Genomic DNA, 26,266 nt, shown 5'->3' with positions numbered 1-26,266 from the left:
ATATTGATATTTAGTGAGTTTGTGGTTGCACTTACTCATGACTTTCATGTTTACTGAAGAGATGGCCATCACATATGGAACATTAAATGTCATTAAAAGGACAGTTAATGTTCCATATGTGACATAAAATGTCATTAAAAGGACAGTTAGCATTTACAGTAACGTACAGTGGAGTCACACCACAGAGCACGATTTATTGCAGTTTTGTTTGCATGTTAATCAAATGCTTTTACAGGTAGTCACTCTTTAACCTGGCCTGCAGTCTCTAGTCTCTAAACTCTATTATAAAATAGACTACTTATTCTCTATTCAGTCTGTTGATGTGGTTCAGCTCACTAATTGCCTGAGAATCTGAAGGACAAAGCTATTTCATGTATGTTTAGTCTTTGTTGGTCCTCGACTAATCACAGCCTGCTATCATTTCTAACCTGTGTGATGTCATCAAGAAGAAGGTGCCAGGTACCGACTTCAGGTGTTGTTCCACGAACCTGTCCTCTGTTGAACATTTCCACCCAGCAGCACCAACAGCATCATTCCTCTGTAGTCTGTCCTCTGCCCTACTGTAGAAGCAGAATATCAGTCAGTCTTATCAATGAACACAGTGTATTCAGCCAAATGAGTGGTGTAGTGGCAATTATTAAAGATGGGGAACTCTTTGTCTCTTTGTTGTTTCAGAGGACGCACTTGTGAATTTGTACCAGTTAAAATGTGATAAGAAATAAGTTCATCCTCACCAACATGAGAATGACTCACTGACTTTCAGTAAGTTACTACCACCATCAGTGTTTCATAATTTGGCAAGTGACGGCCATGTTTCCCTCAGTGAGGAGTTGTGTACAGTGTGTAGCACAGGCACAAAACAGGCTTTCTCTTTGTTTTGATTTATAGTTGGTAGAATATGATTTCAGTCCAATAAATCACAGTGTAAAGAGAGCCATCAATAGGAGGGGACACTTTTTTTTAACAGTGAGGATCTTGGTGCAAAATGCAGCTATAATATCTATTATTTCTTAATGTATATGTAAAATGTAAAATCCATTGCAAGAGTATTCATGTTGAATTTGTATTCAAAATGTTCATATTCAGATTTTTAACAGAAGACATTTTGAGATGTCCCAGCAGGAAAAGCACAGGTGTAAATAATACATTTCATGGGGGCTGCAGGCTTCAGTGTCCCGGTATTGTACACGCTGACTCAGTATCACAACTCACTGTGACACATAGTTAATGTTATTAGTAACACCCCTGCTTTTCCTGTGATGACAGTCAAAATGTCTGCTGTGAAAAAGGTCTAATCAAAACAGAACAAACACACAATCTAGTCATGATTGATTGTAAAAAAAAATTAAAGCTAACATTAATATTTATGTTGCTGACAAAATAATGGATTGACAGACTCCACATGCTGGGTTGTAAGAAACAATGCATTCTTAGGCAACCATTTTTCCCTAAAGTGAAATGTTCATTTATGTTGCCCTGGTAATATTTTCTGACTTGGAATACAGAGAGAGAGAATGTCCACCATATTATTTATATTTCCACAATACAATATTTGTTTATCTTCACATTTTTGGGATTTTTTTTCTCTTGAACAATTCTCTCGGCTGTGATGAGAACGTCTTTGGAAAATCTGGTCCTGTTTCAGCCTGAGAGCAGAGAGCATGAGGAGATCTGAGAAGACTCCAATCAGCGGCCCACTCGCTAATAGCTCTTCACGTGAGGCAGTTCCCTGACTTACGGCCTGGATAGCTCTGTAGATTGATGGGGATTGGCATGAATAATTTAGGCTTGCATTATACTGGAAGGAAATGGTGACTCATGGTAGAGGGAAAGCTGAAATGCTAAGTGGTTTAGAGACTGCTGCCTCGTCTTAAGGCAATGTCGGCCTGGCTGCCATGATTGGCAGAGCTTCCTCTAAGCTCACTCTGTAGAAGATACAAGTACTGAATACATATGGCACTGCATACATACACTGTAAATTCATATATTTTGAATATGGTGCTGAGCAAATGGACATATGTTTTGGCAGATGTTTAGAACTCTCTCACAAACACACATGCACTGTATTTTTTTTATTTGAGTCTTGTACAGTCACATCATGTTGTAGAAATGGCTCAATTAAAGCTAATGATGAAGTCGCTCATAAGCAGCTTGTTAGTCACTACAGGTTTAGAACCATGGGGGGGGGGGGGGGGGGGGGGGGCACCAGTCCATGTCCGCTATCTACCCTGTGTAACTATACAACATGCTGGAGGCTCGGTGCATAGCAGAGCACTCTATAAATAGATATCCCCTGCAGCTCTAGAGTCAAGAGTAGAGTTAGTATGTGCATTAGTGGCCTGGCACGCAACATGAATGACTTGAAGTTGACAGGGAGGAAGAAAAAGAAGTGATGAAAACAACCAGCCACTCAGTACGTCACCGGCTGTATTGCTGCATCTTTCGTTTCACCCTGCAGTGGCTGATGATTAACTGGAGGGAGATGAATGGAATTACATGTAGAATTGGCTTCATACATGCAGCTGAACAGTGTATTGATTGTGACAGAGACCTCAGCTCATACGGTTTGTTGATGTCACTTTCAAATACTGCCCTTGGCCTAGTTCCTCTATTCATACATGTTTTTCCATCTATACATGTCATGCAGGACACATTTCTTGAATGTTTCCTCCTTAATAACACAAATAACATGAAATAACAATGTTCATTGTTCGTTACTAGTTTCCTCTGTTCACATGGGCACACTGATCCAAATCTGTTTCTCAACTGTCTGATTAAGCCTCATGAATATTTAATGAAAGCAGAGAACTGAATCAGTACTTAAGGAATTTTGATTTATGTAACATCATGGCAGTGATAAAAACCAGAGTTCCTGTAGAGGCTCGGCCATGCTTCACTGGGAAACCACAAAACTGCACATATTGTACATTCATAAGTGTACCAGTCACAGGATTTCCCTGAAGCCACAAGTATACCATTTTAAAATGCACGGCCAAAAAGTAGCCATAGATTAATCAGTAATGAAATAACTAATGCATGTACCCCCATTATCACGCACTCACAAACCTTTCGGCTTCGGCTGACTTTACAGTATTCTCACTCCCGGCTAGCATCCATTCCTGGTGCAATTGTTTTAAATGACCTTGCTCAGAGTAAAGAGTAAAGAGCAAATCTCCATCAATTATGTATCTATCTGTGCATGAATAATTCATCATAGACATTCTGTGTGATGGAATTATGCAATTTGGGGAGTTACGACACATTTCAGTGCAGATGCACAGTAGAAATGGCTCTATTTCCCTGCACACGTGACACCTATCTCATATCTCATAATACCTTATTAGTTTTTCTCCACTTCAAAAAGTGCAAACCCACTCCAGTTATAGTAAATGAAGTGACCTTCAGCAGTCCTGTCTGTGGAAGTTTAGGAATCCTTCATATAAACTGAATTTCAAATAATATTATGGTATGTATCATATATAATAATAATATGATGTAATGATATAAATGCCTTTTCAGTGTTGTTTTTATACTGATTGGCCTTATGGGGGCGCTGTAATTAAAGGATAAACTGTTTAAGTAATGCTTTAGTTACAATTTTAATGAAACCTGGTCCATCCTGGCTCTGTGTGGGGATCAGACAGCCTGACGGGGGCCATACTGTTAAAGGTGAAAATTACAAACCTTAACAGGCAATGATGCAGTGAAGCATCGTGTTGGGTATGGGCTGCCTGCCTCACCCATGGGGGCTGACATGTTTCACTTGCTCTCTTTTGCATGGATGACCCTCAGATGTATAATTTAGTAGAAGACACTGTGTCATTAAGAAGCTTAGCATTTCCGTTGAGTTATTATCTTCCTGTTTTCACACTTCTAAAAAATACAGCTGTTTCCAGAGACCACTTTCCTGAAGAGGAAGGCCACTGATGTCGTGTCACCAGCAAGCAAGTAAACAGCAGAATTTGTAACTTAGAAAAAGAAGAGACTCATTGTGTTGTTCCTTCTTTATTGTCTTATTGCATGACTGCATGGTTTGTATCCAAAGACAACAGAAGATGAAACCAGTCTATTTCCTGTCCAGGGAGACCACAGCATGGTCGCTGACAGGCACTGTTCTGCACACAGGGTGGTGGTGTGTGTGCTTTCCTGGGACCTTACTTCCTTAATTTACAAGATCACTGTTATAACAGTCCACTTTGCTGTTGTCTTTAATGTGTCTATAGAGGCAGCATGAAGGGGATATGCTCAGTAGGAACAAGAAAGGTGTGTGTGTGTGTAAGTGAGCGGGAGGAAAAAAGAAAACCGTGAGTGGGGCTAAGCTAAGATTTCCTACATTCAGATGAAGAGTGTAATTACAGCAGAAAGAGAAGGCATATGGCTCTGCTGCAGATGTGTTTACACAGTGCACTCAGCTGGGGTTGGCTCATTATCAGAGACAGAGGGGAGACAGAAGAGCAAGGGCAATCCCTTGCTCTTCTGTCTCTGGTGTGTGAACAAGCCTGCTTTAGTGAGAGCGATAAGCTGCCTCCTCACCTTTCTAGAAGCACTTTGTGGGAATAAAGTGATTATTCAAATGTGTGTGTGTGTGGGGGGGGGGGCAGCTCGTCTTTTCTTCCTACTTCTTCACCACATCACCTTTGTTTTCCACTGACACAGGTATTGTGGTCTCTGAGGACTCGATGGCCGGTCTGTTCAAAGGAGCCTCAATGGTGAGCACCCCGTCAGGAGACAGGGCAGAGGTCACCTTTTCAATGTCAGCTGTAGACGGGAGGCTGGAGGGGAGCAGCACAACACGGTTAGATTATAAGTCAAGGAAACCACTCCACTAAATTTACCAAGAGCTCCTGTCTTAGTCAAAAAGCATCACTGCTGCTACTTAAACAAAGACTGACTGAAATATCAAACGCCTCAGACACCCCTGATGGGACAAAATCAGTTCCTAGACCAGTTCAGTTTGTCCCCTCAGTGTGTGCTGTGGCCCCTGGATGGCAGCAGAGCCCTATGAAGCTGAAAACTCAGACTGAGGAGGGATGAACGCTAGGAGGTGGAGGCTGCTGCTGCTGTTGCTTTTCAGAGCATGAAATTCAGCTATCAGCAGCAGCCAGCCATCTACAGGCCGGACCAACCCAAAACCAAAGACTCACGGCAGCAAAGCCACGATAAGAGAATCACAGGAATCAGAACCCAGGCCCGAGAAATGCATTTCCTCCATGAAAATTCACTGTAAAGCCACCATAAAACAGCCACAACAAACCCGCTTTTAATAGCAAATCTGTTTTGAAGTGAGTTGTTGACATATCGCATGGCCAGTAGCTTCCTTTTATCAACTGGAGAACACAGTGATCAGGAACAAAGCTAATTTGGTTTCAGCTGACTTTGACGAGCTTGTCCGCTGATGATTAAAGAAGTTGAGCTACTTACGTGTATTTCCTGGTGAAGCTTCTGGACACAAAACCGTGCTCATCCTTCCTCTCCTCGTGCTTGCCTAAGGACACAGACAACATTCTTTGACCTAAATGTGGCACTAATCTGAAAGATACGCTCACTCTGAAGAGTTATGAATAAAAGAAAAATATTCTGACGCACCAATTCTGCAAGAAGACATTTTGAATGTATTTGTAAAATGCATATTAAACGGAAAAGAAAAGTGATAAGGGGGGAGGGACGCTGTTTAAGGAACACAGCAGCAGCAAAGGGAATGATTGCATGGTGCAGAACAGATTTGAGCACCTGTTTCTGACAGAACGCAGGTTCCATAATTTTACACACGCTTAAAGTGAAACAGGGCAGGTGTGTATTACTATTACACCTTATGACTGTCATTATACTGTCATGAGTCGCTCAAAAATAAAGTTTGATAGCAGTTTTTAAATATCAAACTGAAACAGATTCAGTATTTTGAGGATTCTCAATATTTAGATGATGTTCAGTCATAAGTAACAAAAATCATCAGTTATGGCTCAGTTCAAGTACATCACAAAAAGCATAAAGATAATAAGATCTACAGGCACTAATTATCACATTATCTCATTTAATTTGTATCAGAACTCAAATGTAGAAGCTTCACACAGAGGTGCTGGTGGATTTTATCTGGACAGAGCCAGACAGGCTGTTTCCCCCTGTTTCCAGTCTTTATGCTAAGCTAAACCAGCTCCTGTTTGTAGCGTCATATTTATTGTTACTTTGTGGTTTCCTGTTACACATACTGTGTAGTGCCAGCTACATTAACATGCCATGATATTTTGGGAAATGGGCTTATCGGCTTTCTTGGAGCGAGTTAGATGAAAAGATCGATACCATTCTCATATCTGTACATTTAATATGAAGCTACAGAGCCGGGAGCTGCTTTAGCTTAGCATAAAGACTGCAGACAGCAGGGAACGGCTTTGTGAAGGCCTTTGTCGTGGTATTTTTATCTTGCCCACCTCTCATCTGTGTGACCATACCAGACACAGAAGGCCGTCACCAGTCTTAATCATGTCAGTCCCTCACAGGCTCTCAGATCCCTGGCTGTGATTCTGAAACACTGCCCTCCCTTCTGGACCAACAGAAACATGTTTGTTATGACAACGGGCTGATAAAGGATGCTTTCCTCTGGGAGCTGTCCTGTTTTCAACAGGACGACACTGCCAGTGTGAGCGCGTGTCCGGCTGGGCCAAGCAGGCACTTTTTCATGTATGAGGGCTGTAGCACAAAGAGGCCGCGCTGTGATCTGTGTACAAAACTCTTAAATGAAGCCTGTGATATCACCGTTGAACATATCATCCTCGTTCTCTGGTGACACATGAGAACCACAAGGTGGCAAATTCCACTCGGACTGAATCCCATGCTTTGTTTATCTTTGTTGTTCCTGCCTCACCAAGTGAGATATTGGCCATGGTCAGGCCCTGGACCCTGCGCCTGGACAAGATCCAGCAGTCCTTTTAAAGTAGCAGACACACTGGGTGAGTCATGGCTAAATCCCCCTAAGAGTGTGATTCTTTGTGAAATGGCAGACAAAGAGGCTGAGACTGCCTCAGAGGAAAAGGGAGCTCAAGGCTTTAGAGAGCTGAGCTATTATATGATCCTCTCCTCATCATCTTCAGGTTTGCACATTTTTCTTTGGTCCTTCATGAGCTCAGACGGAGGATGGATTTTTTTTTTCTGCCACAGTTTTTGGGCTGTGATCATCTGCGAGCTGTTGCAAAAGTCGACTCTCACATGTTGAACTGTGGGTTGTTTTGCATCTAGCGGGCAGGCATCCAAGAGCCCCCGCCCTCCTGTGTACAGGAACTCAGTACATTGTCTCAAGATGTTATGTAACTCTGCAGCAATGCATCTGCCTTGTGCTTGATGTAGCAAAAAAACAAAACACTTTTCTAGCCCTTTTCTTTTGTGTCTTTTGGTTTTGTACTGTAGCAGTTTTTCTACACCTTAGTGCAGTGCAACAATTGAGACACTCTGTTATGTACCTGTCAATGCATCTTTCCTGTTTAAAGTGTTATTAAACTGCTGCTAAACTGAGAGGAAACTGTCATCAACACCTCAGGTTTGTAATCTGTAGGTTTATAAATATAACAGGGGATCACTGAAGGCCCACCTGTGATTTCCACCACTCCGTCCTTGGTCTTCACCACCAGCTCCTCAGGTGAGAAGTGGTTGACATCCAGGGACACTTTCCAGTTGTCTTGGGTCTGCTTGATCTCTGACATGCCGCTGCTCATCTGGCGGGAAAGGGCACGAGCGTGCTGGGCCATCATGGCGCCTGGGTACATCATGGGGGTCATTTCCGGGGCCATCATGGTGGGCCGCAGGTACCCCGGCCAGTGGGTGCTGGGGAATGTGGCGAAGTCCTCTGGCAGGGCCGGCATGCCGAAGGTCTGGTCGAAGATGCGGCTGCTCTGGGGCCAGTCACGGAATGGGTCCCAGCTTGGGGTGCGGAGCAGGGTGAAAGGAATACGTCTCTCAGCCATGGCTGCTGTGTTCAGGCTGCAATGAAGAGCTGCTGGCCTCTCTGAAAATGTTTTCCCAACGTGCTGTCTGCCTCTCAGCTGAGAGCTTTTATACACACTGACACCACCCCTGTCAGCAGAGTCCTCCCGTCTGACTCGAGCCCCCCCTTAGCTCACTCCCCCAAAACATTTCTGGAAAGTACTCGCATATCTATTTGTGGCAGACATAGCACTCGAATGGAATGGAACAGGAAGGCCCCTCCCCAGTAACAGCTGCCCAGTGCACTGTTAAACCTGCCTCCCTCATGTTGCGTGTAATACCCCTTCCCCTCTTTAGACGTCCCAGAGACCCTGAAGGATCTGGAGGCTGCTCGGAAGTAAACTAGTCCTGCTGAGCACAGACAAACTCAGAGTTGAATGACTAACATGTTGTTTCTAACATGACCCTGTGCAGGCTAAGGCTGCTATAGACAGCCTCATATTAAATGCACACACACACAAGAACACCATTAAAGGTACAAAAGCCAAAACACTTCAAAAATCATCAAAGGTATGGGACTACTTCACCAGAAGGTTAATCCTCAGCTCATTTGTGAAAGCACGTCTTGGTCTACATGTGATCAAAGCACACACAACTGGATGTTATCAGATCAGTGATGTTTTCAGTAACCTTCATGTTATTAACGTCACAAACAGGGAATTAATAAGCGGTGGTTTCTCAAAGTTCCCGACATCCTGACAGGAACTCTGCTGAGATGCTGTGTTTGTAAAAGGCTCCTGCATCGCACCCTGTCACCCTGCGCTAGTACGAAGTGAGTCAGAGGCCTCATAGTCTCCCACAGACTCCTCAAAGTTGTCATCCCGCTCTGTTCAGAGTTGCTGTTGGGAGGAGATGTATAGGATTAGATCTGTTTCAGTATTACTGAACAACATTTCCCAAGAATCAAACAACAACAACAACAAAAAAGTATTTCAGAATAAATTACAAGTTTGTTCATACTTTTACTGTGGATTTGCACATGGACGGCAGACGTGAACAGTGATCCTGGCTCCAAATTGATGACTCAGTACTTTCTACTGGTATATTTTTATAAGTTTGATATGAATTGAGTTTAAACAGATATGTACTGCTTCCAGGAAAAAGCTGTATTCCTGCACTTTAAGTCTGACACTGACAACAGCCCTTTGCCTTTTCCCACCTACTCGGCTTTTGTGTGTTTCCAAACTGCCAGCACTGTAAATGAGAACATTACAACCCTAAATACTGTTGAAACTCACTCGAGTGCTGTGTGACAAAGTTTAGCTTTAAGCTAAGCAGTGCAGGTGGAGACTGACTGACATGTTTCCTCCTCTGTTTCATAGCTGTGTGAACTCGCTGCTTAGACCCTTCAGTACTATAAACCTGCTCAAAGTCGAATACTTGACTCCGCTCGACTGTAGTGAGCTCTTTGAAGGAAGCTGGACCCTACGGCTCTGTTCCTTCCTCAGAGCTGCTCATCATTCTTTTTTTCTTTTTTCTTTTTGGCTGGACCACAACAGCAGGGCCAATAATGTAAACATGAACGTCTGTCCTGACTGACTGACTAAAGCCAAATACTATGTTGTCTTGTTTCTTTTGGGGGCGGGGGTTACTGGGTTTATCTGCAAATTAATCGTTCGGGGCAGTGCTGATACCATCTGTGACACAGACTCAAAGCTCAGTAGGTTAAGTAAAAACTCCTCTTGCTATCATAAGTTATCAGCTATATGCTGAAATGTGAGCAACACCCAAAAAAAGTTCAAACACCCTGGTACTAGCTCTGCACATAGTAAAACTGACTTTCTATGTATGCAGATACATTACACACACACACACACACACTCACTCACTCACAAGAAAAACAAACGCCAATCTCAGGATAGAAAGAAGAAGAGCTCCCTCATTTGTTGTGTTTGTCTGAACAAATAAAAAAAAGAAAGAAGATGTTCTTCTTTACAGGTGTATTATACAGATCTGACCAGTGGTGGGCGTCCTCCTCATTGTGTATGTGGCGTGTTGCAGCCCTGCTTGTTGACCTTTGTGGGTTTAGCCGATTGCTGCTGAACATTGCTCGCGTGTAATTGACGACATTAGATTCCATTTAGATGAGCTAGTTTCTGGGCTCTGGTACTGGGCGTGCTGGTTTAGTGTCATGGTTCACTGGGACTTGATGGCTTGTGAGCCTTCATTAATGAAATATGTTCCACTTCTTCTTTTCCCACGATGACAAGTCTAAAAGTCTGCTGCGACAAAGTCTATGGGGCTTTACACTTTACTCTCGTGTGGGCAGGTGTTACAGGGAAATGTCTGTCCACAGAGAGACAGAGAAAGGAGGAAACCACTAAAAAGTGTCAGGGAAAATGAAAAAAGGGACAGTAAGAGATAAATCAGTGAAATTAAAGTGGAGACTCAGAGGGGGAAGCCTTTACTGCAGGGTTCGTTTTTAAGGCCATTTTTTGGGGGGTGAATTTTGGTTCATTTTCGTTCTTTCCCAATTTTATTTTTATTTATTTTATTTGATTCTTGGAAGATTCAGCTGATTTTTTTTTTTTTGTGAAACAAATATTACAGTTATATCACAGCAGAGGCAAATGGTGCTGATATCTGCTCAGTGTCTAAAACAGACTGGTCTGGTTTGACTGGAGGTGGAATAGTAAGAGCTGGAGAACGTTCTAGACCATTTCTACAAGGTTTCAAGTTTTCATTTTCTTTTCCAGGTACTGGAAGGTTCTCATCAGTGCCACCTGCAGGCAAATACATGCACTGGGCTTACAGGACAACATCCAGTATCACTGCAGCTGAAGTTAGAAGAAGGAAAAGAAAGAGGATAGTTATTTCCCCATTTGTTTCTGTTTATTGTCAGGTATAATAACTTGTACATTACAAAGAATGACTTGTAGAACCAAAGGGGCAATGCTATACTTTGAATAAATTAACAGGTTTGCAGAGTATTATAGTTGGGTTAAGTCACACTGGGAATGCAACGCTGTGTGAGTGATATGAGACTGGACGAATAGTAAGGAAGACTTTGGGTGATCCCTGATTGCTTCGCCAGTTTGTTTACCGTACTACTGAAGCTGGAGAGAGGAGGCATTACAGAGCTGCTGATGTCTCTGCTATGCTAAACTTACATACAGCACGTCTTCCTTTTGAAGCTGGTAACCAGGGGGACCTTCAGGAACATGGTGCGACCCATTATACCAGGGACTGGAGTATGTGGTGGCTGGAAACATCCAGCAGAGAAGAATAACGGACTGTCCTCTCCACACGGGGGGGTGGACGTTTTGGTTCTGCTTCAGGCCGGTCTTCTGCTTCTCAGTACAGGCAGAGCCACAGTGGCTCTTACAATGGGCCTGGGTTGCCGTAATGGCAGTCGTGGGAGTAACTGTGGGCGAGGACTCAGTTCCACTGGGTAAAATCAGAGCGTCTTAAACACACAGCAGTCAGTCTACACACTGCTCGCTAAATCTGAGAGCGAAACAAAACCTTCGCCACAAGAAACCAACTTTGTGTTAAACATGAGAATACCTCTGCAGCAATCTCATCGTCAAAGCATGAACCAGCTGCTTTACAGCTCAAGGCGAAATGCATTAAATAATAAATAACCCAATAAATAAACTAATAAATACAGTAGATCCATAAATAGCTGTGGTCAACACAAATGTGTGCATGGAGACTTTTTGCAGAAAGTTTTCCTGTACAGTACCATACAGCAGCCTCTGAAGCAGGCTACAGTGGATACACAAACAATTACCTCACTGGTCATTGCAGAGGAGGTACACACACACACACACGCACACACACACGCACACGCACTCAAACAGGATTAGCAGAATCAACATAATCATTTAAACCGGGAAAAAGACTAAAAGTACATAATACATGTTTTTCCCCATTCACCTCTGTATGCAGGTGTCTGACATACTGTATAGGTCAGAGGGAGCACAGATGCACCCCGGCATCTTTAATTTCAACAAACGTTCTCTCCTACGAGCAGCAAGTGTCTCCTGATGCATCATGCTAGACAAACCTCCTCAAACTATATGGAATATACAGTGCATAGTTTACAAAGCCAGAACTTAAAGGAGTTTACATCTATACAGACAAACCTATACAATACAATTTTAATCATTAAAAAAAAGTTTAGTTTTGATTTTTTTTTTTTTTTTTTTTGCTTCCTATTTCATCTGCTGACTTTTCTTTTGTTCTCGCTTTTGTTGATCTCTGTGCTGCTGTGAAATGGAAGTCTTTGGGGAGATGAGTGCATGATAAGGGAAAACAAGGCTCTGAAATGTACACTAAGCCATTGATGTGTCCTCTTTTTGTCTTCTACTCAGCTCCAATTTTTTAGGATACACATATAAATATTTATATAGCATATAGTTTTTAATGAATTCATTTTTGGTTGTTTTGTGGAAGAAGAGAAAGAAAGTGCTAACTTAACTATACAGCAAGATTTGTTCTTTGGGCTCTACCAAATAGTTTGACGTGTGGTAACCCATTTCCTTGAATACCTTGGATATGTGAAGACATGAACAGTGACACCCAATTTCATAGTAATGTGCTCTATCAAAATACATTTCTCCTCTTTGATCCAGGCTCTGTATTAGACAGGGATAATGGATGTGGGTCGAGGAGTTTGAGCCCTCAACTGTACAGCAGTGTGGACACTGTCAAGGGCTTTTCTTAAGGATACATGATAACTGAACAGGAGCACAGTCAGTTTAACGGGACCTCTCGTCTGTTTTTCTTTTGCCTCCTGAGCTGAGGGTTCAGAAGCCGGGGCTGTCGTAGCTGCTGCGGCTGTAGTAACTGTGGTGGCTGCGGGAGCGACTCCTGCTGCGGCTCCAGCTCCGGCTCCGGCTCTGGCTGCGGCTCCGACTCCAGCTCCGGCTCCGGCTCCTGCTGTGGCTCCGGCTGTGGCTTCTGCTGCGGCTGTAGCTGCTGTAGCTGCGGCTACGGCTGCGACTGGACCGTGACGGGCTGCTGTCGTAGCTGGACGAGGAAGGACTGGGCCGGTAGTATGGGATCGGCCGCTTCCGAGCGCTGGGGATGGGAAAGAGGGGGAGGATGGAGTGTTAACAGTTACATTAGACAAAGACAACACGTTTGACGAGTTAGTGCCAGTGGGATCTTTAGCATATGTTACATGTAGATCTGAAACACATGATGTGTTAAAACAAGATTTGATTGCTTGAGAGCAAATCAGTGTACAGGAGGTTATAGAAGTGGTAGACTTAAGATCAGTACAGGATCTGAAAGAGAGCAGCTATGTGGGTTAAAAAAAAAATCAGCCTGTTCAGCCTCTCTCTCTCTCTCTCACACACACACACTCCCAGTCACAATATAACTGCACACACCCATAGCACAGAAAAGCATGTGGTTAGTTCAAGATTAAGCTTAGATTGTCTTGTTAATAGCCACTCTCAAAGTGCTTCCTGTAAGGTAATTAGCTGTTAGCTCCTAAAAGAACCTCTTCTTCTCAGTGGAGGCCAACACCCAGAAAAATCAACAGTCAGCAGGGCGGGGAGAAACGCTATCAAGGTCCAACTGCTGCTACAAGGTGTGCTCCACCTTCCGCAGCTTTGTGGATAACTCCACCTTAGCTTTTGCCTTCTATATCTGCCATGGAAAACCACAGCCTGTTCAATAGGGGGTATCCACTTAAATACACCTTGATAGCATTTCAATCTCTGTATCCCTGTGTTACAACATTAGTGCATAGCCACAGTGGGGTGCAGCATTAGAGTTGGTGTGAGTTTCTCAGTGTAAATTTAAATTAAAGACGAAGGAGCAGAGAGAGGACAGACAAAACAGGAGGAGGCCAGGTTTACTCAGGGGAGCTCTGATGGTTTGCTGTTCAGCCGAGCTTCAGGAGTCAGACTAGAGGGGTCCTGCTGCACGGCAACTGTTACCAGGGTAACTAGCCTGCAGCAGCTCAGTTCAGCAGCATCCCGTTGTCTTGGCATCAGGACCTTTAGGACTGGAGTGGAAGATGACAAGGTACACACATTTCACCCATGTCTATTTACACTTGTATGAGAAAGTACAGAGGTAACATGGAGAGTTGTTTTTTTTTTTTTATACCACACAAACACTTTTCACATGGACGCAGGACTTTTCTCTTTACGTCTTAATAACTAACTACAAACAACATTGCAAGTGCAACAAGCCTCAAAAAGCTTCTGTGGGAAACGATAAAATGATCAAATGATAAATAAGAAGCTGGCTCACCATCAAAATATTTTGCAGACATGTTAACTCTAATTAAAACATGTTTTCATCAGCAGAGGAGGAAACAAGACACAAATATGTTCACAGTGTGGTTATAAAGCAATTCATTAACATCAAACAGGAAATAAATCAACAGAGATGAGTTCAATGTTCCCCTTTACCACTTTAATCATACTTATTTTCTGTATTGATTTCATGTCCTTATTGTTGTGTACAGCATATATCTTTTTTATTGCTTTAGTTTTTCTGTGTTCTCTTACTTTCTATCCTGCACGGAAACACTTTGTTCAATTAGATATTAAAACTACATGAAAGGAAATTGCTGAAGGAATAGTTCAACATTTTGGCAAATACGTGTTTTCTTTCACGATGAGAGTTAGAAGAGAAGATTGATATCACTCTCATCTCTGTATACTAAATACAAAGCTACAGCCTTTAGCTGTTAGCTTGGCTTAGCATAAAAGCCACATACACACACATATATATACTGGTCATGTATGTGTAAAGCAGCAAAGAGTGTTCACTTGCACTTTTTGTGTTTAGTTCAAGAACCTCTGACTTCACTGCGTCCCTCTCCAACCACACCACTACACCCGTGTAATTCACTACCTCCATGTGCACCTGCAGTTTTTCATTTTCACTTTACACAAAGGATTTAATGGATCTGAAAGTGGTTCTTAAAATTTTCTGTTGAGCGTTAGAGCAGGAACCACTTCCTTCACTTTATTCCTTTTGATTGTCACTGTTGTAATTTGGAGCTGTAAAAGAACAACGTCTTCCCCTGCACGAGTGAAGTGCTGCACAGTTATGGGAAATGTTATATTAAAGTGTGTCATGCTTTAGTACCATTAATTCCAGACATATAAAAAGCTGAAAATAAAATTCAAAAGATAAAATGTTGTGTTGGAGCCTGTGTTACGCTGGTGTTCTGCTGGAAGAAAATTTCACACCGTAGGTAAGTTGTGAATAACTGTGGGTAAAAGGGAATACTTAAAAAAAAAAAAAAACAACAAAGCAGGGTGTGTTTTATGATTGTGGACAGCTGTGTCACCTGGTGATCCTGCGAGCCTCCATGAAGCTGGGTGAATCTCTTCTCCTTTTGCGAATGGGTGAGTAGCTGCGTGAGCGGCGGCGAGCTCGGCTGTCTGTGTCGGAACGGTTAGGGCTGTCCCTCTCCCTGCACAACACACAGGACAACAACAACACCACCACCACCACATGAGAACAAAATAAAACCATAAGCTGAGAGGAAGGTGTGACAGAGAGAGCGGAGTTTCACCTGGAGTTGTTCTGTCTGTTGTGTGGGGACTTGGCCTTGCTGGGGCCTCTGTCTCTGGATGCAGAGTGCGAGGATGAACGCCCGCTGCTCCAGGAGCTGCTGCGCTGTCGGAGGTTGGGTTTGCTCCGAGACTCCTCTCTCTTCCTGCCTGAGGCGTGTGAGTGTCGTCCTGGAGACGCTGACGGGCTCCGATGGTGGGCCTGAGCCCGACTGGAGCGGTGGTGACGCTTGGAAGAGTGGCCACCCTTTGTCCTAGGGGCAATGGGCAGTTTAATACAGAAAATGTCAAATAATTCTCTCTCAGCTGCAAAGTCAAAGACGAATGATCCAGCAGTGATAAGAGCCTGAAAATATAGGCTGCATGAAGGCTCACTTTCTCTGGTGCCGAGAGTTCCTCCCTCTGTGAGTGTGGTTGTGCTGGGAGTGGGCTGAGTCGCTGCTGTGAGCGGGGGAGTGGGAGCTCTTATTCTGGCCTCTCTGGCTCCCTCTCCTCCCCGGCGTCTGGGTTACGGAGCTCCCTACAGCTGTGTTCCTGCCGTCCACACTCCCAGCCTCTCCTGCTGCACACATCGGTCCTGTTTGGCTCCTGCTGGGGGCGCTGTGGAGCTTGTGCTCTCTCAGCAGAGTGGACTGGATGCTTGCAGTGCTAGCAGTCAGCAGATGGAGCTTCTGTAGAGAAATGATGACCAACAAAGGAAAAAAAGAAAAAAAAAAAAAGAAAAAGGACAAAAGGAGCATTAGAGTGTTTTCAGGTTGGTGATTGAGTGCTACGGTGTACTTGCCAAAAGAAGGTAAACATCTAAAAGAAAAAGATCTAGGTTTTCTCCATATGGCTTATAGATAGTCCTCTATGGTGCAGCGCATGCAATACTTGGCATGCAAAACCATAATGAGTTGAAGAAATCATAATCGCAAAAACAAACAAAAAAACTAGGAAGAGGAGGAAGAGAGGGAAAAAGTAAAAAACAAAACTGTGAACCAAATAAGATTAAGAGCAGAGGCAGAGAGTACAGAGCTACAGATTTTGTAGAGTAGAAAAAGAGGACTTCTTCAGTTATTTTAGTAATGGTTAAAAAAAGTAAACAAAACAGAAAGAGAAGACAACTTGACAGAACATCACAGAAATGGAAGGAACAAAATAAAGATCACAATTATTGAATCAATCGAATCAGAAAACAAATCGTCTGCTACTCAATTTTCTCTTTCTGGATTTTTTTTTTCCTGAAGACAATTGCTGAGATGTGAACAGCGACCCATTTTCTTTGTTTTTTTTTTTTTTTAATGGTTACTCTTGTTTAACTCCCTTCTGGTTAACATCCACTTACCAATAAAGTGGTATTCCCTCCTTTAGTAGGTAAGGTATGAAGAAAAGGGAAAAGTGGGGCAACATAAGTGCATCATTAGATTCACAAAATGCAAGAGAAAAAGACACAAAACCCTTCCCTGCCAGTGACTCATGAGACAATGCATGGAAATCAATGGAAAAGAACTCAAAAGCAAAGAGGAAAACCACAATGTGCAGGGAGTCCCTCACACAGAGAGTAAATCCTCTGGGCCCAGTCACCTTCCTCAACATCAGGGAGCAACTGGCTGGCGAGAGTTAAAGGTATTTTCTGTACCTTTTTTCTCTCCATGTAGTATCTGCCACAGGGAAGGTGTTATTTTACTGCCTGACACGTTTACAGGATCTCTACCTTAGCTTCCGCTGCTTACAACCTGTGTTTGTGCTCATGGGCTCCTTGATACAAGACACTTATAGTCATCACAATAGCAAAAAGTTTCCAGTATTTTAGTTCCAGGGAGTTAGTGCTACAAAACCACAGAGAGTATTAGATTATTACTGAGGCTGACTTGGGATCAATCACATTTTATGGCAATCAGAGGTAATTTTTTGGGGAACTGACTAATGTAAGAATCCCCCAAAACACATGGTCAGTGAAATTGCATTGAATTGATAAGACAACAAGAACGTGATTGGATCATTTGAGATTTTAAAGAGGAAAGCTACTTTTAGTGACATGAATAGACTCATTTACCTTGAAGCTAATAGTTTTCAAAATGACCACTGTATTATGGGGAAAGGCTGGCCGTGTTCTCTGTTTTTCTTATTGTCAGTAAATCCCATGAAAGACCAAAATCAACAATGAATTGATCCTACCATGACAGCGTGATATAGTTAATTCCTTGGTGCCACTGAGCGCCATTGATGTCTAACAGCTGTTATTTTGAGGCAACATGCACTCACATAGATTGTCCCTTTCTGTAAATACTCACCAGAGCATCAAATGTGTATTAGGTCAAGATTAGTCCCCAACAAATGCACTATTTACTGCTGTTTGAGTCATGTGTTCTAAAACTACAGTGCCCAGCTGTTTGAGGAGACCACTGTGCCTTACCTAGAGCCACTAGCATGGCTCTAAGGACGGCAACGTCGGCCTGTCGGCCATGAAATGTTGTACAGACATTCATGGTTCCCACATTATGAATCCCAGTGACTTTGGTGATCCCTTGACTTTTCCTGTGGCACCACCATGAGGTTGACATTTTTGTTTTTTAGTGAACTGTGTTGAAAATCACTGGATAGACTGCCTTGGCATTTGGCACACACATTGATATCTCCCTCAGGATAACTTGCGACTGATTGGTGGTCCTTTGACTTTTCATCTAGTGCCATGATTAGGTCAGGATTTTAATTTATCCAGTACTTATGGTCTTTGGTTTATCAAATACCTGCAAAATAAACAACATTCCCATCAGCCTGACTTGTACTTTGTGTTTAATGCTAATAAGCAAATGTCACCATACTAAAATAAGCTGGTGAACCTGGTAAACATTATACCTGTTGAACATTAGTACATTAGCATTGTCACTGTGAGCATGTTAGCATGCTGACATTAGCATGCAGCTCACAGCACGAGTGTACCCACTGTGAGTACAGTCTCACAGTGTGGCTGTTGACTCCTGCCTTGTTTAAAAATAAAACTAGCTTTTTAAAATATTCCATCTGCAGTAGGAACTGGTAGATTTGTGGCTGAGTGCCACAGACAAGGTAGCGAAGCCAGAAAGTATAGACAGACTAACACATTGTAGGTTTAGGTCTATTCAAGGGATTTGTTAATAGTAAGAAAAACAGAGTAATATCAGCCTTATCCCCTCAACTTTGTATGGCAGAGAGCGTGTTATAATATATTCAAAACCCCTATTTTAAGCATTCAACAAAAATAGAACTTGGATAAGTGATTAAGTTGGAGTTCAGGGACTGAAACATGATGCACAGTTACACACTGCTCATTCCAAGCAGGTCAGAAAAAAAAGAGAGTAAATCTCCAAAAGGCCATTTATAAGAAACCAAATACAGCTGGCTCTTCCACATGCATAATCATGTACTGTCTGAGTTGCTTTGTAATCTAAGATACAGAAAAATCGCCGACTGATCCTTGCAGAAAGAAGAGCCGTTCTCCAGTAGAGAGAAGACAACTAAACGGTATAATAAGAAAACACACAACCACTGGTGCTTATGACAGTTGTTAGAAACAGTTGTGGAAATCAATGTGGTGAAAATCATAAGACGAATGTACTAATTCACCAACGAACAGAGAGATGCTGGACAAACAGGAATGCATTCTACCAAAACAGAAAGATAACAAAAAAAATGGAAAGAAATGGACCTGGAAGATAGGGCGGGATATTGGACTTCAGAATGAAGTTAAGGAGGAAAGAGAAAAACCAGAGCTCTACGTAACCCAATCTTTCAAGAGTCAAATCACAATTGATGAAGTCAAATTAATTTGGTTAAAGACCATTGGTAAACAACAGAAAGAGAGAGAGAGAGAGAGAGAGAAAGAGAGAGAGAAACATTGACGTCACTCAGGCTAGGGTGCTTGTCACATTCTCATCTGCATAAAGATCACGTGCGTAGGCAAAGCATTACCTACCTTCCATTTCAATCAGTGACACGTATGCAATATCAACAAAAAAAAGGAAAGAAAGAAAAAAGGAGAAAGGAATGTTCTCCGCAGCGAAATGGGAAAAAGACAATGACCTCTTTTAGTATCAAAGCTACATATTTAGTCCAGAGACTAAGGAGAACTAAACAAACCAAAAAGTATAAAGAAAATAGAGAAGGGGGGAGGGGGGGTAAACAAAAAAAATCCACATGGAATTTTAAATCAAAGTAAAATTAGAAACAAAGGATGAATCTTAAAAAAAATCTGCATGACTTGCTTTGTCTTTTTCGCTTGTACAAATAATGCAGCCATATTTGTATCAAAACAGGGTGGGGGTGGGTGGGGTAGGGGTAAGCGGATAGAGTTAATTGCCATATTAGTGGACATTCATGTAGAGTAGAGTAGCTGAAGGGAGGGAGGAGGAGGGGTGGGGGAGGGGGGGTTGTTGGGGTGGGGGGCATGCAGAGCTGGCAGAAATGAAAGAGATGAGGGAAGAAAAATGTCAGGACAACAAGAGTGAGACATGAGTCACACAGGACACAGATGAACAGGTAGGAGAGGAGGAGATGGGGGGGGTAGAAGAGTGTTGGAGGGGGCAGTCACTGCTAAGATGGACGACTAAGAGAGTAAGCACATTTGAAAGGGACCCCAGTCACATTTTGGCCTGGGTCTTCTTCAGCAGCAGCACTTCTCTATTCTGTACTTATTGGACGTCAGCCCAACTTTCTTCCCAGCAATCTTTTTTTATTTAAACACAGGCACGGTGAGAGGGAGCCTCAGGGAGCTCTGGCCGATCTGCTGTTTAAACTCTTAAAAGTGAAGAGGGAGCTTGCATTCAAAATGGCTTGGGTCCCTTTAAAATCACAATCATGTTGATAAATGAGTGAGTTGTCCTAGTTATTTTCAAGAGCCTGTGCACTTGTGTTTCAAGTGTTTGAATACATCCTTTAATAATGAGCAAGAGGATGACTAGCCCCGTTTGGGACTGTCTCAGCAACTGCATGGCAGTCAGTCTTAGATGTTTCCCGTACACAAGTGTCTGTGTGCTGCTCTTTATCAGAGATGGGGATGTTAAAGACACCTGTATTTACCAAACCAGGCAGTTAGTCCTCATTCCTGAAGCCTTGTGATATGATGGTGTGTCTTAACTCCTCTGTGAGTCTGTCCTTTTTTTCTTATGCAAACCGTGTTGTGTGGTTTTTCTACTGACACACTGTCCATCCTCTTCCCTGGCTGCAACTGGGACACTTAAGATTGGAGGAATGCCCAGTCTGACTCTCCAGTGCAGGAATCAAAATTACACCCCCAGTATACAGTGGTATTTATGCAAGTGGACAGCTGTGAGTTTAAGGCTGTGAGTTTAAGGCACTCACTTATGTAGCTGTGGACTGGGCCAGGCCCAGTTTGCTGTAACTTTCATTTCACTTCATCAGATCATGTTATTTTCTTCATTCGTTATTTTAGCACTTTTTATTTACTTATTTATTTAGCGTGCCTTTTCAATTCATATCATTCTTGAACATTATGTATATCACATTTTATCCAGTACAGATGGAAAACAGTTCCACCCTGCTTTATGCTTTATGTTGCTTCCCCTCCATGAGGGAGCTGGGTTCTAACACCCCCCCTCTGATAAAGAGCAGCACACTGCAGCTTCCCTCAGCTTTTTTTCCATGGGGAAACATCCAGGACTGTCTCCTCTATAGTGGCTGAGACGGTCCCAAACCAGGGCTAGGGTACAACTACAGGAACACAAACTGAGATGACAGATAAAGAACCAGAGCTGCTATACAGAACATTTGCTAAACCACACAACTGCTGCAGTAAAACCAGACTTCAGTGGGATCCAGGTCTGGCCCACATAACCATCCTCCTGTGCAAAGATTTCAGTTTGAGGATTATTATGACATATTTTAGCCTTTGGTGGAGATTAACAAGAGTGGGGCAGCATCACCTAATGCTACAAAGATGCTGCTTAAAAACTGTGAGCCAATTAAATGCTCCTCTTTTACTGCATCCCATCTGAATGGCTAAAAACATGAACATGGACTAACAGACTTCCCTTGCCATTCTCCACTGGCCTGAACAGATGGAGTAGAAACTATACGTCAGGGACAGAACAGATACTGCCACCTAGGGGCAACATGCATATCAACATAGTAAAGTAAAGCAGCAGAGAGGAGCGTGTGTTTAACCCCTGGTGTTTTGGCAGGAGATGTTGGACGCCTGGAGGAGAGGAGGATCTATCACTGAGCAGAGCATGTGCTTGAGAAGAAAGACAACTGTATTGACAAAAAGAAACTATTAAACATACCCAGTTAACCTACTTGGTCCGGTTCCAAAGCATTTGAGTGCTTTTTATATAACGAGACAGAAAGATTTGGGCATTTATTCATGGGTAAATACCACTTAAACTGATAAGGAAAAAAAAACAGTAATGACAGAGAAAAGAGAGAAAGAGATCAGATGAGACCTCATAGATACATGCAAGCTGGAGTGGAAAATAAGAGACATCAGTTCTCTGGAGGAAGTGTTCACAGGATGTTTGCAGCCTATTTAGATGCTTGTTCATCAGAAGAAGATTGTTTCACAAGCGATCCCTTTGTCTAAGTGATGCTTTTTGTTTTATTCCCACATAATGGCTGTCATCCTACTGTAGCACTAATGATCCATTTACAGTATGGAAGAACAAGGCTGTTTTCATAATAGCAGAAAGTCGTTTAAAACTCATCACAGTCACTGCCTTTTAGATAATCTGAGACTAACAGAAATAAACAGGGAGCAGTTCATGTGTGATTTATAACACTTTAGGCTTTGTGGACGTATTGTGAACCGTGTGTGGTGCTGGTCATTTTTTTCTTTTTCTTTTTTTTTTTTTTAAAGAATAGACGTATAAATGATTCAGTACAAAGGGTCCACTCTGTTGCATGAAATGGACTCAGGGCATGAACGGGGTCTATGGAAGACTGAAAATGCCAAAATATAAACACATCAAACAAAGAAATACAATGCACTTTGTTATATTTCCTTTTTATGTATGCGTTAACTGTGAAATAGTTCAAATAAACATATGTTATTATTTAGCTTTTACTATTGACTTTCCATTTTTGATTGCCTACAAACAGTTGCGAGAATTCGCAATCACAAATGTAAATATACAGTCGGTAGAAGTGTCCCTGTTGCTAACTAGACCACGGGAAGCAGTTTTAATGTTAGGTCCACCTGTGGTTCTGCTCCCAAGCTGTGATTGGAAAACTGGTTGTTTTTCATTTTATGATGCGGCTCATGAAAACTAATGACGGTGCTTTGCATTTATTACTGACAGGTCCACGATGCCCTCTGCTGGATAACACTGAAATTCAATACACTTCTTTGATTTCTTTGTGGTGATTTGATTTGAAAGACACAGTGAAATAAAAGATATATCTTTAAAGTTCTAATCCTGAGTTGATTTTTCCTTTATCTTTATAAACACTGGTGTCAATTTCACTGTAATTTAATGTGAAAATTCACACCGCGTCAAAAAAACGATTTATTCATCCATTTAAGACAAAAAGCTAAATAATTGTACTTGCATACATAAAAGTAAATACATACTACATTGTGTGCTGTATGTCACCTTCTTTGTTTGGTGTGTTTTTATTTAGGCATTTTAAATCTCCCATACACCCCAACAGAAACAGCAGATACCTGGTACAGTGAGCTGCACCTATAGCCATATTTTGTTACACTTAATTTTAGCGTGCTTGGATCACGACTTTCCACTGAGTAACTGCATTAATCAGTTTAAGGAGGAATTGCAGATTGTTATCACAGCCATCAGGTGTCTGATCGTGACTCTTTTATTCCTGGACACATTTTTTTTTTTTTATATTTCTTCACGGACATGGACCTCTTTGGGGGAAGCAAATGTATGAAGTAGTCACACCTCAACTTTTTGTTATTTGTCTTATGCAGTGGCAGGCCCCCACTCGGAAGAAACAACAATCTTTTTGTTCATTCATTTTTCATATTTCCATCCGAGATGTGTTATGCTAATGTTGTGCTCTGACTCAGAGGATGTGTACTGAACAGAAACACTTGAACCTCGGCTACCTTAGCTCCCTCCCTCTGTTACAGGAAACAACAAAAACAAACAAAAAAAAAACAAGATGGCAGAGGAGTCAAAGAGAGCCAGAAACAAAGCAGCAGGAGCGGCAACTTTTACACAGGACAGAAGTGTTTTTTACACGTCAAAAATAATAATGTCAATAATAAAAACTGTCCTTGGAATAACTGATCAAAGAACAAAAAAAAAATCTTTCAATATCAAAGAAGATGAGAATTCATGTCACCCAACACAATAGAGCAGGATAAAACTCATTTGTCATACAAGACTGTGGTTGATACCGTAGGAGTGGGTGGGGGGAGGGTGGGGGTGTGAGAGCAAAATAGAGGAGATTACATACATCGTGCCCTTTCTCGCCCTCGGCGTGGTTGAGTCTGCTGGCCTTGCCATTGCGGCTTCGCTGGGTGTGGTCCCCGTTGTGCCACGTGGCAGAACTTTTGGGGCCCGGGGACAGCGAGGTGCCGGACGCCTTTTGTCCGTCCGTCTTGTGCTTGGAGTTCAGTCTGGAAGAGTAGAGCCACACAGCGACACAAGAGGTAAAACACAGTCACTCCGCTGCCTGGGGAACAACGCTGTAAAAAACCTTCATCGTGAGGAAATTAGTGTCACATTTGTCAGTAAATTGTGACTTTACTGTCCAAGTAAAACATTTGTAGTTATCAAAGTGCTACCAGTGAAATATTGTACACACCTGGTTAAAACTAAGGAACTCTGATACAACAGTCGGTGACTCTTACACTTTCTTCTCACTCTGCAAATAACTTTTTTACTTTTAGTCAGTCCCTATAAGCACAGTTGGAACGAATGATTCACTATAGATCAATCTTTCTCAGTTAATCAAGAAAATAATCCACCAAGCCAACTGATCAATCATTCTGTTTACAAACGACAAAAAATAATGAAACATTTTCTGTTGATCAACTAACCGATTAATCAATTAAGTGTTTCTTTACATAATAGGATTTTTAAGTGTAATTAATAAATCCTAAATTTCTGGTAAATACAGGTCTAGAAATTCAGAAATTCTATGTTAAAATGTGACATGCCCCAATTCAAAGTACCTCAGAAGATAAATACTCTGCTCTGTTACTGGCTTTTTTTTTTTTAAGAGATAAAACACCTTGCACGCGGGAGTAGAACTCAGATGAGCTGCTCCTTTACGTAGTTATTTTCCTTAAATGAAGAAAATGTACAAACTTGTCAGTACCTTTAAAAATGACAGTACATTCAGAAACCAGGACATTTCAGCTAACTTAAAGATACAGTATATTCTGCTTTTCAAATAGAGCAGCAGGACCTCAATGTTCTGAGCCACATGAAATGACTAACAGTGCTACCCACGATTTTTTTTCATCAAACTCTGTAAGTACGGAGTGAGATATCACTTTCATTTAAGGAGGGGGCTATTATAAGACCTGCTGAGAAGCCCCATTTGTATCCTAATCTATCCCCCGAGGACCGGCAGTAAATAAGAGAGACAGACTGTCGGTCACCAGGGCAACCGCTCGACAGTCAGTAGAGCAATATCAGTGTGTGACAAAACGAAGCGTGCGTGTGAATATGTGTGTGTGACTGCGTGTGTGTTGAGGAGTCTACCTGGTGGGAGATTTGGAGGTGCTCCGGGTGGAGGACAGGGATGCACTGCGGGAGCTGCAGCAGCTGCCTTGACGCTGTGAGCTCCTACCTGGGGTCTCACCAGGGGACCTGATGGATTACAACAAATGGACGAACACCACACCACACACACACACACACATGCATACATATACACAAAGCCATGTGTATGTATATATGCATATATCACGGGGAAACACACATGCCACAGAGAGCTCAGTAGTCAATCTACTGATATGTAAAACAGCTCATGCACTGCCAAACACTTTCAATATATATTCTAATTAAGACAGGGTGCGATGCATGGCACTGAAATTGTGTTGAACTCGCACATAATGTTTAGGAGATGCACTCAGTGCTTTACACTTGTTAACATTCGCTGTGAGTCTGAGGCTGAGATAATGGGTGTAAAATACCAATATAAATTTATGAGAGACTGAACGTGACTCCAGTTGCACCCATTGTCAAGCACTGAGACGTGGGCTCACTGTTTGTTTTACTATGTGCAGAGGACAAACTGTGCTTATAGTATTCTTACACTTTGCATACTACATTTCTACAGAACATCACATTTTTACAGATAAAGAATGTGAAGCTTTGTTTTACTGAAAAGAAAAGCAGACATACGCTGTAGCTTTTTCTGCCAGCTGAACATCAACATGTAAATGATATTACTATGGTATTACTATGTGCGTCTCACCTCTTTTTCTGCTTATTCTTGTCTTTGTGTTTGTTCTTTGGGCTGCCCGATCTGAAACAGATGCCACATGTAAGATAATGAAGCTGTGTATATTAAAGCAATGGAAATTCCCTTTGTAAAAAAAACAGAACTCACTGCAGCGCTCGCCCATATGGATTGCATTGTCTTTTGAACAAATGGTACTCAACAGGCAGGAATCACAATAACACACACCTTACAAGGGAAAACTCATTTGCAGCATTTTGCTTTGATGCACACTATCATGAACTCGGTTGTAAACAGTGCTGATCATGTTATGCTGTACTGGTTTTGCCTTTCATACACACCTGTATCTCCTCTTTTTCCTGGAGCCAGATGCAGATCTACAAACACAAAAACACCACATTCATTATAATGATGATATCATGACAGATACATCACATAATATTCAACTG

General features: G+C 42.2%; 2 protein-coding genes across 2 annotated transcripts in view; both read right to left on the bottom strand.

The window, feature by feature from the left end:
• Positions 1–3,992: 3,992 nt before the first annotated feature.
• Positions 3,993–8,051, bottom strand: hspb1 (heat shock protein, alpha-crystallin-related, 1). Its single transcript, XM_041052377.1, has 3 exons — positions 7,580–8,051; positions 5,422–5,485; positions 3,993–4,772 (listed from the first exon to the last, which is right to left on the bottom strand). The coding sequence occupies exons 1-3, from the start codon at positions 7,950–7,952 to the stop codon at positions 4,616–4,618; spliced, it is 594 nt and encodes a 197-aa protein (XP_040908311.1). The 5' UTR covers positions 7,953–8,051; the 3' UTR covers positions 3,993–4,615.
• A 2,746-nt stretch (positions 8,052–10,797) lies between these two features.
• The window catches only part of srrm3 (serine/arginine repetitive matrix 3), a 70,491-nt gene continuing 55,022 nt past the window's right edge, over positions 10,798–26,266 (bottom strand). Inside the window, exons 7-14 of the mRNA XM_041051731.1 lie at positions 26,159–26,194; positions 25,833–25,883; positions 25,115–25,222; positions 23,859–24,021; positions 15,837–16,132; positions 15,464–15,715; positions 15,236–15,361; positions 10,798–12,996 (exon numbers count right to left, since the gene is read on the bottom strand). Coding sequence (XP_040907665.1) covers positions 12,723–12,996; positions 15,236–15,361; positions 15,464–15,715; positions 15,837–16,132; positions 23,859–24,021; positions 25,115–25,222; positions 25,833–25,883; positions 26,159–26,194 — 1,306 coding nt within the window. The 3' untranslated portion in view covers positions 10,798–12,722. The remainder of the gene's footprint in view (positions 12,997–15,235; positions 15,362–15,463; positions 15,716–15,836; positions 16,133–23,858; positions 24,022–25,114; positions 25,223–25,832; positions 25,884–26,158; positions 26,195–26,266) is intronic.

Source organism: Toxotes jaculatrix, chromosome 12, assembly GCF_017976425.1.
Source record: "Toxotes jaculatrix isolate fToxJac2 chromosome 12, fToxJac2.pri, whole genome shotgun sequence".
Taxonomy (NCBI): Eukaryota; Metazoa; Chordata; class Actinopteri; family Toxotidae; genus Toxotes; species Toxotes jaculatrix.
This window is presented reverse-complemented; position numbering and strand designations above follow the sequence as displayed.

Coding starts and splice junctions, on each gene's coding strand:
- hspb1 (XM_041052377.1), bottom strand. CDS start 7,952: ATGGCTGAGAGACGTATTCCTTTCACCCTGCTCCGCACCCCAAGCTGG. Junction 5,486..7,579: donor CGGAGTGGTGGAAATCACAG/GTGGGCCTTCAG, acceptor CTGTGTCCTTAG/GCAAGCACGAGGAGAGGAAG. Junction 4,773..5,421: donor AGCTTCACCAGGAAATACAC/GTAAGTAGCTCA, acceptor GCTCCCCTCCAG/CCTCCCGTCTACAGCTGACA.